The 13,083-nt window shown below is 42.4% G+C and overlaps 1 protein-coding gene across 2 annotated transcripts in view; it reads right to left on the bottom strand.

The window, feature by feature from the left end:
* ruvbl1 (RuvB-like AAA ATPase 1) overlaps positions 1 to 13,083 on the bottom strand; it is a 76,738-nt gene that overhangs the window by 28,919 nt on the left and 34,736 nt on the right. For both annotated transcript variants that reach the window (XM_087994061.1, XM_043707584.2), the window contains exons 5-8: positions 12,024 to 12,113; positions 10,283 to 10,432; positions 7,506 to 7,569; positions 1,496 to 1,694 (exon numbers count right to left, since the gene is read on the bottom strand). In XM_087994061.1, the coding sequence (XP_087850187.1) occupies positions 1,496 to 1,694; positions 7,506 to 7,569; positions 10,283 to 10,432; positions 12,024 to 12,113 (503 nt within the window). The remainder of the gene's footprint in view (positions 1 to 1,495; positions 1,695 to 7,505; positions 7,570 to 10,282; positions 10,433 to 12,023; positions 12,114 to 13,083) is intronic.

Here is a 13,083-nt window from a genome sequence, read left to right as displayed (position 1 = left end):
GACTGACACCAAATCCAATATCGCCTCGCCCTTAGTCGGCCTATCTACATATTGAGTCAGGAATCCCTCCTGGACACACCTGACAAAATTGGCTCCATCCAGACCATCTGCACTAAGGAGGTTCCAATCAATATTGGGGAAGTTGAAGTCACCCGTAACAACAACAAAAAATATATCACACTCAAAACATTAATTTTTGCTTCTCTAACTACACCGCCTCCTGTGTAGGTGGGGTGAGTTCAGGAAGATGCAGAGATGTTTCAATTTTATTTGGATAAGTTGAGTGAGGGTGCAAATGCATGGAAGATGCAGTATAATGAGGACAAATGCAAGATTATTCATATTGGCAGCAAAGATAGGGAAGTATATTATCTGAATGCCAATTAGGAAAGAGAGAAATGCAATGAGACCTGGATATCCTTGTGTGCCAGTCACAAAGTCAACACGCAGGTGTATCAGGTGGTGAAGAAGTTAAGTGCCTAGTGAGGGGATTCCAGTACAGGAGCTGGGATGCCTTGCTGTAATAGTATGGAGCCCGAGTGAGACCACACATAGAGGGTGCAATTTTGCTCTCCTTATCTGCAGAACGATGTTCTGGCTGTGGAAGAACTGCAACTATGAAACCGATTCCTAGGATGGCATGGCTGACATTTGAAGAGAGACTTTATTAGTTAGGATTATATTCACTGGAGTTCAGAAGAATGGGGGGAAATTTCATAGAGACCTATAAAATACTAACAGGATAGACAGAGTAAATGTGGGAATGATGTTGCCGATGCCTGAGGAGTCCAGAACCAGGGATCCAAGACTCTCAATCTAAGGATATGGGTCGGTCATTTAGGACTGAGATGAGGAGAAATTCCTTCATTCATAGAGTGGAGATCCTGTGGAATTTTCTGCTACAGAAAGTGATTGAGGCCAAAATTTTCAATGTGTTTTAAAGAGGTGATTGGTAAGGCTAAAAGGATCAAAGGACATTGGGAGAATGGAAGACCAGAATACAGAGTTGGATGGTCAGTCACGATCATACTGAATGACAGAGCAGGCTCAATGGGCTGAATGGTCTGCTCCTGTAGTTTATGTTTTTGTAATCTAAACAGTGACACAGGGACCAAGGTGCACAGTTCAAATAATGAAATAGCAACTTAAGTGCAGATTTTGAGAAGTTATTCACACAAAGCATTCAATGTATGAGCTATACCACTAGATAGGGAGGGTCCTGGAGTACTTAAAGGCCAATCAGATGCAACAGTATATTGAACAGCTTTCCTCAAAATGTCCTTGTAGGATGGGATCAAAATCTCGAACGACAATCTTAAGTCTATTGACTCAACTATATACGTAAATAATTAAATCCTACCATGAATAGATAATATATAGCTACATATATGTTCATGCATATATGAAGATAAGAAACATATTTCCACCATTTCACAAAGTCATTCATAAGGAGGGAATCATTAGAGATACATTTTGAATTCCAAGATAGTCTTACCTAACAACGCAGTTTCCTCGATTCGTAGCAAAAATAACAATGGGAGCAATGCTGGACTCAAGTGCTCGGTGCAGGTAAGTGAAACATTCTATGTCAAGCATAGGAACTTCATCGATGAAGAGAACTCCTGGAACCAGCTCAGCAATGCCTTGATCGATGTATTTGTTAACAACCTTGTTAATCTCACCTCGCAATTTGTCTGCAAGGCAGAAGTTATTATTTCATTTTAGGAGGTCAAAAATAATTTAGAAAAGGTTTTCTTTAGAATATTGAATCATACTAACATACAAAGGATCATAAGAATGTCTCTCTCCAGATATGTTAAAGTCACGCACATCACTAAGTCATCTCTGCAGGTCCCATGATGGACGTTATACTGTAACTGCCACCACAACTTAAATGGATAAATTAACAATGGAATGTGGTACTAAAACTTGAAGATTTTCATATTCCAATAATTTAGTTAATACTCCTTTGGACAATCAGACGATAAATAAAAAGCATAACTTCCAGATTCACATTCAATAACCACTGTCACAGTCATGATTTGGAGATGCCGGTGTTGGACTGGGGTGTACAAAGTTAAAAATCACACAACACCAGGTTATACTCCAACTGGTTTAATTGGAGGCACTAGCTTTCGGAGCACCACTCCTTCACCTGATGATTTTTAACACTGTCATAGGGAACTGGTGGACAGATTGGGTTTCAGCAGAAATGCAGGGCTGCAGTTCCTTCAAAGGTTGAGCAATTTGTTAACGAGGTTAACGCATCAAGGAAGGTGACCGGCAACATAAGGCAAAACAAACAGTGATCTTAAAACTCAGAAGGACAAAAACTGTAAAAGTCAAACAGAGAGGAAAACAGAAATGCTGAAGTGAAAACGATGCACACCAAGCTCAAGGCTTCAGGTTCCAGCTTGTGCCTCCATATACAGCAATACCAGGGATTCCTACATAGGCTCAGTGATAAGGAATGAAAACAACATAGAGGATTAGCTTTGTGGCTCACACAGTCAGTCAAATGCCTTTGGAGGACACCGACCTACCATCTGCATACATTGCTTTACTCTCCTGACAGAAAACAATATTTAAAACACACTGCAATGTGTCAGGCTTAAACTCCCCAGAATATCAGAACTTCTTACACTGCTCTTCATTTGGATACTCAGAAACCTACTGAAAACTGTCAAGTTTTTCAATAAAAGGAAACACCATGAGAATTCAAGGCAGAACATGGAACTGGGATAACTGCACTTTGGAAAAGGAAATCAGAGCAGAACCTATATACATAATGGTCAGGTCCTGGAGAGTGTTGCTGAACAGAGACCTTGGAGTGGAGGTTCACAGTTTGGTCCAACCCAAACCAGTCCCACCTGCCAGCACCAGGCCCATATTCCTCTAAACCCTTCCTATTCACCCATCCAAATGCCTCTTAAATGTTGCAATTGTACCAGCCTCCACCTTTCCTCTGGCAGCTCATTTCATACCTGTACCATCCTGTGTGTGAAAAAATTTCCCCTTAGGTCTCTTTTATATCTTTCCCCTCTCACCCTAAACCTATGCCCTCTAGTTCTGGACTCCCTGACCCCAGGGGGAAAAGACTTTGCCTATTTATCCTATCCATGCCCCTCATGATTTTATAAACCTCTATAAGGTCACGCCTCAGCCTCCGACGCTCCAGGGAAAACAGCCCCAGCCTGTTCAGCCTCTCCCTATAGCTCAAATCCTCCAACCCTGGCAACATCCTTGTAAATCTTTTCTGAACCCTTTCAAGTTTCACAACATCTTTCCCATAGGAAGGAGAAAGTGAGGACTGCAGATGCTAGAGATCAGAGCTGAAAATGTGTTGCTGGAAAAGTGCAGCAGGTCAGGTAGCATCCAAGGAACAGGCATAAGCCCTTCTTCAGGAAAGAGACCACCAGAATAACACACAATATTCCAACAGTGGCCTAACCAGTGTCCTGGACAGCAGCAACATGACTCCCAACTCCTGTACTCAATACTCTGACCAATAAAGGAAAGCATACCAAACGCCTTCTTCACTATCCTATCTACCTGCGAGTCCACTTTCAAGGAGCTATGAACCTGCACTCCAAGGTCTCTTTGTTCAGCAACACTCCCTAGGACCTTACCATTAAGTGTATAAAGTCCTGCTAAGATTTGCTTTCCCAAAATGCAGCACCTCGCAGTTATCTGAATTAAACTCCATCTGCCGCTTCTCAGCCCATTGGCCCATCTGGTCCAGATCCTGTTGTAATCTTAGGTAACCTTCTTCACTGTCCACTATGCCTCCAATTTTGGTGTCATCTGCAAACTTACTAACTGTACCTCTTATGCTCGCATCCAAATCATTTATGTAAATGACAAAAAGTAGATTATGCAGCAGTGATCCTTGTGGCTCTCTAGTGGTCACAGGCCGACAGTCTCCCAACCCTATAACGCTCATATCTTCCATTTCAATCTATATTCCTCAACAAATCCCCCATTCTGGTTTATAGCCCCTGTGCCAACCTAATACCAACTATGTCAAAATACTTCTTCCAAACCACCGCCCTTTGCACGTGTAGAGATTAAATTAAGTTTTAAATGCCTATTAAACAGTTCATGTTGAAAAAAAATTTAAAAATTACATTTACATCTCTTGAATTATATATTTCCATATATTCAAATTCATGGCACAACTTCAATATCGATGCAAAAGCAAGATATTGGAAGGGCTGTAAATCTGAAACAAAAACAGAAAGTGCACGAGAAATTCAGCAGGTGTAGCAGCACTTGTGGACAGAGGACCAGAGTTAATGTTGACTCCAATATGACTTCTTCAGATGGGGAAAAAAAAAGTTGGAAACTGGAATCATTTGGGCTATAGACAGAGGGGGAGGAGGAGCTTGTGGAACACATTATAAAAAGGTGCTCAGAGCCAGAGACAGAGTGATGACTGTGGACATCCAAACAGGTGTACAAAGCTTACACCTGCTCCTAGTAGGTCTAATCTGTGTATATCAAGTTTCAGACTCCTGTGACATCAAAATCATACACGGCCGGAGGCAGCTGATGATTTATTTGGGCACCTGGCTCTAGGAAGTGCACCATGTGTGAAATGCAGCCCACCTCTGCCCTCTCCATGACTGGAATGAGAATAGTTGCTGTGGTCAGTAGCAGGACTTGTGATAATGGTGCTTAGCCACCATTTTTGAAGGCCAATTAGATTTATCCCAAAAGCAAAAGGACAGTTTGTGAAGACAGATTGGAGAAGCTGAGATTCTACAGCCAAATGGTGGTTATGGAGTCCTTCATCCAGATATTAAAAGATTGCATAAAATGATTAGAAACAGAAAGTTAGAAGCACAATAGTAGATCATGAAAAACTTTGCCACAAGTGGTTGCTGAAGAAGAATCTATGTCATATCTAATAAAGGGTAATAGATAAGTACAGAGGAACCGCGATTATCCGGCATTGATCATCTGAATATCAGAATCTCTGGCAAGATCGTAAGGTCCCGACGCTCGGCGAAACTATGTTATCCAGCATTCGATTAAATGAACAAAATACCTCCCACCCATGTCCTTTGGATAATCGCGGTTCCTCTATATTTGAAAAGGAAGAGAATAAAACGGTACAAGAAAAAGGGATTAGAGAAGATGGCTTCAGTTGAAATGCTAACATTTGCCACATACACAATGGGCTGAGTGATGTCCTGTGCTGTAACTTCCATGATTCTAATATTACTTCAAAGCAAAATCAGAACAGTCGAGTGTAAATTAAAATTAGTGCAAAGTACATTTAAATTTGATATTAATAATTCTTTACTAAGAGTTAAAGGTTTTGAATAATCTCACGCAGTAAGCTAATAGTGTCAAAGACTTGAGGCATTCAGAATGCTAGATGACAATCTTTGATGGCCTAAACAGCTTTCAGCCTGCCCTCAGCAACTAATGGACATAGCAATTGGTACATACATACCTCGACTCTTGAAAAGAAATACAAATCTGAAAATTGTGCTCATAATTTTGTGACAATCTACTAAAATACAAAGCACTTCACACTAGCATGGCCTAGCCAAGCATAGAAATTTCCCTTAGTTCTTGATCTTTTCTCAAAAGTCCACATTTCTGCATTAGAACACTTTTTTAAGAATGAAGAGAAAGTGAGGACTGCAGATGCTGGAGATCAAAGTTGAGAGTGTGGTATTTACTGCAGATGCTGGAGATCTGCTCCATCCCTCTCTCCTACCCATCCCCTCCACCCCCCTCTCCTACCTATCCCCTCCACCCCCCCTCTCCTACCTATCCCCTCCACCCCCCTCTCCTACCTATCCCCTCCACCCCCCACTCCTACCTATCCCCTCCACCCTCCTCTCCTACCTATCCCCTCCACCCCCCCTCTCCTACCTATCCCCTCCACCCCCCTCTCCTACCTATCCCCTCCACCCCCCTCTCCTACCTATCCCCTCCACCCTCCTCTCCTACCTATCCACTCCACCCTCCTCTCCTACCTATCCACTCCACCCTCCTCTCCTACCTATCCCCTCCACCCCCCTCTCCTACCTATCCCCTCCACCCCCCTCTCCTACCTATCCCCTCCACCCCCCTCTCCTACCTATCCCCTCCAACCCCTCTCCTACCTATCCCCTCCACCCCCCACTCCTACCTATCCCCTCCACCCCCTCTCCTACCTATCCCCTCCACCCCCCTCTCCTACCTATCCCCTCCACCCCCCCTCTCCTATCTATCCCCTCCACCCCCCTCTCCTACCTATCCCCTCCACCCCCCTCTCCTACCTATCCCCTCCACCCCCCCTCTCCTATCTATCCTCTCCACCCCCCTCTCCTACCTATCCCCTCCACCCCCCTCTCCTACCTATCCCCTCCACCCCCCCTCTCCTATCTATCCGCTCCACCCTCCTCTCCTACCTATCCGCTCCACCCTCCTCTCCTATCTATCCCCTCCAACCCCCTCTCCTACCTATCCCCTCCACCCCCCTCTCCTACCTATCCGCTCCACCCTCCTCTCCTACCTATCCGCTCCACCCTCCTCTCCTATCTATCCCCTCCAACCCCCTCTCCTACCTATCCCCTCCACCCCCCCTCTCCTACCTATCCGCTCCACCCTCCTCTCCTACCTATCCCCTCCACCCCCTCTCCTACCTATCCCCTCCACCCTCCTCTCCTACCTATCCGCTCCACCCTCCTCTCCTACCTATCCCCTCCAACCCCCTCTCCTACCTATCCCCTCCACCCCCTCTCCTACCTATCCCCTCCACCCCCCCTCTCCTACCTATCCGCTCCACCCTCCTCTCCTACCTATCCGCTCCACCCTCCTCTCCTACCTATCCGCTCCACCCTCCTCTCCTACCTATCCGCTCCACCCTCCTCTCCTACCTATCCCCTCCACCCTCCTCTCCTACCTATCCGCTCCACCCTCCTCTCCTACCTATCCGCTCCACCCTCCTCTCCTACCTATCCGCTCCTCCCTCCTCTCTTATCTATCACCTTCTCCCCCACCTTCATCTACCTTTCACATTCTCAGCTACCTTATCCCAGGCCTCACCCCCTCCCATTTATCTTTCAGCACCCCTGGCACACGAGCCTCATTCTTGATGAAGGGCTTATGCCTGAAACATCGATTTTCCTGCTCCTTGGATGCTGCCTGACTTGCTGTTCTTTTTCAGCACCACTCTCATTTAAAAAAAACACGAAGAAATGATCAACCTGGGCGTATTATGCACTGTTAAAACACACAATAGATTATTGTCAGAATAAAGGGCACTTAGATTTAGTAATTTTTTAAAGTACCCCTTAAACATAAATAGCACAATCAAAATACTCCTGATTTTAAGCTTTTATCAGAATCTCCAAGATATCATATGGTGGATTGCATGTCTATTTGAAACCTTCATTAAAAAAAAGGACACTGTAATCAAATGGTCAGGGACTGTGCGTGCGTTTGGATCTTCAGAACTGCAGCCTAAGTTTAGCACAGTGTTTAACATTTGCTGAGGGATGTACCTGTAATTTCAGTCTTCTTTGGTTTCATTAGCTGACCCATCATGGACAGGATGTCTTGACCTCCCTGGATCAACAGACGTTAAAGAATGAAACTCAGTTTAGTGTAGGTATCCCAATGTCACACCCAAGTGTGGGCTTGAATGTGGAATATTTACATCAGAGTTAAAACGGTAAAATTCACAAACTGAAAATCTTAAAAAAAAACTTGGTGTTACAAGATTACCTTTATACATGCTGTCTAAACAGTGATTTGAAAATGTACTGCATAAGATTAATATACAGACAGTCCAACCACCTTTTTACTTTAGTCACTTATCAGATTAGAGTCATAGAGAAAAAGGCCCTTCGGCTCATTGAGCCTGTGCTGGTCAAAAACAAGCACTTATGCGGATTCCATTTTCTAGCCCTTGGCATGCATTTTTAAATGTTGAGAGTTTCTGCCTCTCCCATCCTTATAAGCAGCAGGGTCCAGATTCCTATCACTCTCTGGGTGAAAACATTTTTCCTCACATCTCCTCCATAACTCCTGCCCCTTACCCGATCATTAATCGCTCCATGAGGGAAATGTTCCTTCTTGTCTACTCTATCTACATCCATATAGCTTTATACATCTCAATGCCCCCATCTTTCTTCTCTGCTCTAAAAAACAAACAACCCCAGTCTATCCTAACTACAATTCTCTTGACCAGGCAACATCCTGGTAAATCTCCTCTGCATCCACTCCAGTGCAATCACATCCCTCCAAAAAGGTGGATTCCAGAACTGCACACAATACTTTAGTTGTCGCCAACTTTTATATAGTGCTAGCATAACTTCCCTACTCTTTAGCTCCTTAAACAGGGCCTCTACCTATTCAAGACTCCCATGAGCACCCCACTATATTTAATTTCTTCATTCTCTACTGTTTCCCAAGCTCAAACTGGAGTTTCTCACCAAGATTTCTCACTACATTCTTTTGCACAGCCCTCTTAATCCAAGGTGGTTTCTCTTTCCACCTCAACCTACTGTACTCGCTCCTCAACACTCTCCCCTCAACTAGGAGAAAGTGAGGACTGCAGATGCTGGAGATCAGAGCTGAAAATTGTGTTGCTGGAAAAATTTTGGTGTAAATTTCTGTGGTAAAGAATTCCAGAGGCTCACCACTCTCTGGATGATGAAATTTCTCATCTCTGCCCTAAACGGCCTACACCATATACTTAGAATGGGACCTCTGGTCTGGACTCCCCAGCCATCATCAACATCCTTCCTGTGTTTACCTTGTCTAGTCACATTAGAATTTTATAGAAAGCTATGAGATTCCTCTTCATTTTTCTTAACCCCATTGACTATAGTTTTCATTGATCAAATCTCTCTTCATACATCAGTTCTGCCTTCCAGAAATCAGTTTGGTAAAGCTGTGCTGCACTCCCTCTAAAGCCAAAACATCCTTCCTCAGATAAAGATACCAAAACCCTACACAAGACTCCAGGGAGAGGAGCTTCCAAGATTTTGAGCCTACATAGGGTAATGGGGAAAGTGGCGACTATACCTTTGGGTCAGGCTTCATCTGAGCCATGCTGCAACCAGCTTTCTTGTAAATCATAACAATAGTGCTGGAGAATGTGTAAGATTAAATAGTGGGATGAGGGTTCATATAAGAGATGTTGTAAAATCAAAGTGAAAGAAAGGAGGTAAACAGTTTGTGGCAGGAAGGTACTGAGGAGATAACAGAAAACAGCAACGGCAGTTAAGATGAAAGAGTACAAAAGGTTGATTAGTGAATCAGAAGCAGGGAATAAGCATAAATGTGCCTTTTTAATGAGTTGGCAAACTGTAGCCATAGAATGTCACAAGGATCAGTGTTGGGGCATCATCTTTTCACAATCTATAAGCAGATGTTGATGAGGACTAATATATGGTAGCTAAATCTGCCAGTGATGCCAAGCTAGGTAAGTGTATACATGGGCAGGAGCAGGTAGAAAGTCTGTAAATGAATACAGAAAAGTTAAGCAAATGGGAAAAAAATTGGCAAATAGTTTACAATCTCAGAAAAGTGAACATGCCCACCTTTGCAAGAAGAACAGAAACAGTGTACTACTTAAACGGAGAGAGACTGCAAAAAGGTTGGGGGGTACATAATGATCTGGTTGCACTGGTACATGAATTACCAAATGTTTGCAGGCAGAGCAAGTGATTAGGAAGGTAAATGGAATATCGCCTATTGTTGCGCATGAAACAGGATAAGGGAAATTTTGTCAGAGCTGTAAAGTGCTTTGGTGAGACCACATCTGGTCTGCAGTGTACAGTTTTAGTCACCTTTTTTCAAAACATGCAACACTATTCCTCTGAAAACAGTGGAGGTCATTCAAGGTTTTCAAGGCAGATTTTTGATAGATAAGGGAGTGAAGGACTATCACAATCAGATCAGACACTATCACACTGATTAGTGGACTAGGATCAAAGGGCCAAATAGCTTTCTTCTACTCCCAAGCCCCATGTTCCTCACTGACAAATCACTGGATTAGCAGCATTTGGGAAAACTTGCTAGGTAGAAAGGCTGATCCATTAGAGATTTTTTTTAAAAACAAAAGTACTAACCTAACAGAAGTTAATTGCATGAAAGCACTTGTGTTGTTTTGATATAAGAAGTACAGGTGCAAGTGAAAACATTTAACTTCAGTACTATTTTAACAATAATGCATTTGCTAATTCAAGCATTTTCAGATTTCATGTTCAAACTTTTGTTTGCTTTTCGCTTTTATGTTAAGTGACCAAGGGTCACAAGCTCTGTTTATTACCTGAGGTCTTGCGTTCGCTACATCTAGATCATGCAGAGTCACATCCTGTATGATCTCTTTCTTCTTGTGGACATCACCCTTTGGCAAGGGAACGTACTCTTCAGCTTCAAGGTCAAATTCCGTGGCATATGTATCACACCTGCCCTGCCTCTGTGAAGAAAGTCCAGGATGAGCAGGAATAAAACAGGTGTGCTGTCAGCTTACCTGCCAGACTTCAGACAGAAAGACAGGCAATGGAGCAGGGAGGGCACCCAATACACAATTATGGCATTGTCAGGCTTTAGTCAACACATTGCAACTCTCTCGCTCTCATTTAGCAAGCAAAGCCAGCCCACCTGCCCATCCTTACCCATTGCTGAAACAAGTTAGCTTCCCAGTAAGTCAGCTTTCTTTTTCTCCTTAGATAATGCTACCTCTAAGTATGCTCTTTTTACTAAAGAACCTGATGCAACAGATAATGTTAACTGTAGTTCACTGAACATGAAGTCTTTGTAGCTGGTGCCCCAGCAAGTGATAACTTGCCCTGATAAAGAATACAGCAGACTTTCTTATTCATTTAACAATGATTTAAGTCATGCATAGATTAAAAATAATGTTGAAAATAAAGAGTAGGCAATTAAGTTTAGGTTATTAACTTTTCTCTTTGCCAATTCTCTCCTTTCCTGCACTCTCGTAAAGGCAATGATCCTTGCTACATTATGGGCCCCTTAAGTCCTATCCCTTCAAGCATTTTTCACATGCTAAATAAAAAGAATATTCATCGTTGCACATCATGGTCAAGCTAATTTGCTCTTTAACTAATATCCATACATATGCATTTTTTCAACAGGAATCATTGCATGGCAATCAAGGACAATAATTCTGGCCACAACTCTGTCTCTTTCCCAGAGGCACTGAAGCTAAATTTAGCACCTCAAACACTCCCTTCCTGAGACCAGTACTGACCAGAAATTGAACTTGGGACTTTGGGTTACTTATTCCTTTATCATGTGCCATCAAGGAAACAATTTTTTGAAAACAACTTTATAATTAGGAATGTTCTAGAGCATCAAAATCTTCCGCTTTTCATTCCCAGCCTCTCCCTGTATTATAATAATTTTCTGCAGCTCAGGAAAGATGACTGGAAAATAGGTTTAACCACCTGAGCCATACGATCGCTACTTAAAATATTACATTTGGATATTAACAGAACAATACGATTAGGAAATTTACTTTTCATTTGTGCTGGTTAAGAACTTAAAGACACTTTCTTTCCCACAACCCTTCAAACCACTTGGCCCTTATACTGCTATCCTTCGATAAAGGCCAGATTTTTCATTATTTCTCTCTGGAATTAACTGGGGAATTAAATGACCTAAAAATCTATGGTTTGCCCTATTGCTTGCACTCCAGCTAAGTTAATGCTCATACCTTAAACTAGAGTCAGTGCAGATAACCGAGTACACAACCTTCATCAACTGTCCAACACACATTTATTCTTTAGTTAGGCTTGTAACACTGTTACCTATTGCCCATTTTCATGCCTCTTTAAAAACAAACAAAAATGCCCTAACCTTTTCCAAAGCAAAAACCAGAACTTGATCGACAAATTTCTCCATCCAATCAACAAGAATATCAGAAGGCAGATAAATACCCCCTTAACCCTGTGGTGAAATTACCATGTAAATACTTAACAACAAATTTAGTCCCTTGTCAACAACGTGGCCTCAGTTACAGATTGGAAACCATTTAGAAACTCTACCTTCACAGCCCCACTGTTTGCTTCAATGTAAATCACATCACCGACTTCAACACGTTCCTTCTGCAGGCTCTCATAAATACTAGGATCAAGCTGAAAAACACAGTAATTCGCATGAGAAGTACAGTGAAAAGATGTGCTCAAAATAAAAAAAAATGCAATAAAAGAATTATCCTTAATTTTACATAAAACTCATCCTTATGGAGATACTGAAGTTTGCTAAAAACAAACAAGGCAGGACTTATACAATTAAAAGTAGGGCCTTGGGTACTATTGTAGAATAGAGACCTAGGAGTTCAGGTACAAAATTCTTTGAAGTATGCATCACATATAGACAGGATGGTTAAGAAGGCGTTTAGCACGTTTGCCTTCATTACTCAGGCTTTTGAGTATAGGAGTTGGAATGTTATGTTGAGGATGTACAGGACATTGGTGAGGCCTGATCTGGAGTACTGTATCCAGTTCTGATCGATCATTAAGCTGGAGAGGGCTCAAAAGAAATCTACCAGAATATTGCAGGGAATGGAGGATTTAAGTTATAAGGAGAGGCTGTATATGCTGGGACATTTTTCACTGGAATATAGGAAGTTGAGGGAACACTTTATAGAGACATATAAAATCGTGAGGTGTTTAGATAAGGTGAATGGCAGATATCTTTTCCCTAGGATGAGGATTTCAAGGCTAGGAGATATATTTTTAAGGTGAAAGGAGAAAGGTTTAAAAGAGACGTGAGGGGCAAGTTTTTTAAGTGCGCTTAGTGTGTGGAATTGAACTTACAGAGGAAGTGGTGGATGCAGGTACAGTTACAATGTTTAAAACATGTTTGGACAAGAACATGGATAAGAAATGTTGGGAGGGATATGGTGTATTAATTAGAGAGACTAAAGCAGAGACACATTATTGAACCACTCAGAACAGAACGGTCCAGTGGTCAATCCACATTCTGTTCGGAGGTACGTGACCTCAGTTCATGTTGCATTTTATAGCTGTGTATAGAAAAGCCAGAATTCATTCTGGTCATCATTCTTGGGCATTCTCTGAAAATTATGTGCTCAAACATTGT

The sequence above is a fragment of the Chiloscyllium plagiosum genome, unplaced genomic scaffold, assembly GCF_037043375.1.
Source record: "Chiloscyllium plagiosum isolate Xiang-an unplaced genomic scaffold, Cpla_swu_hap1 HiC_scaffold_14, whole genome shotgun sequence".
NCBI classification, from domain to species: Eukaryota; Metazoa; Chordata; class Chondrichthyes; order Orectolobiformes; family Hemiscylliidae; genus Chiloscyllium; species Chiloscyllium plagiosum.
Note: the sequence above shows the minus strand (reverse complement) of the source record. Positions and strands in the feature narration are given on the sequence as shown.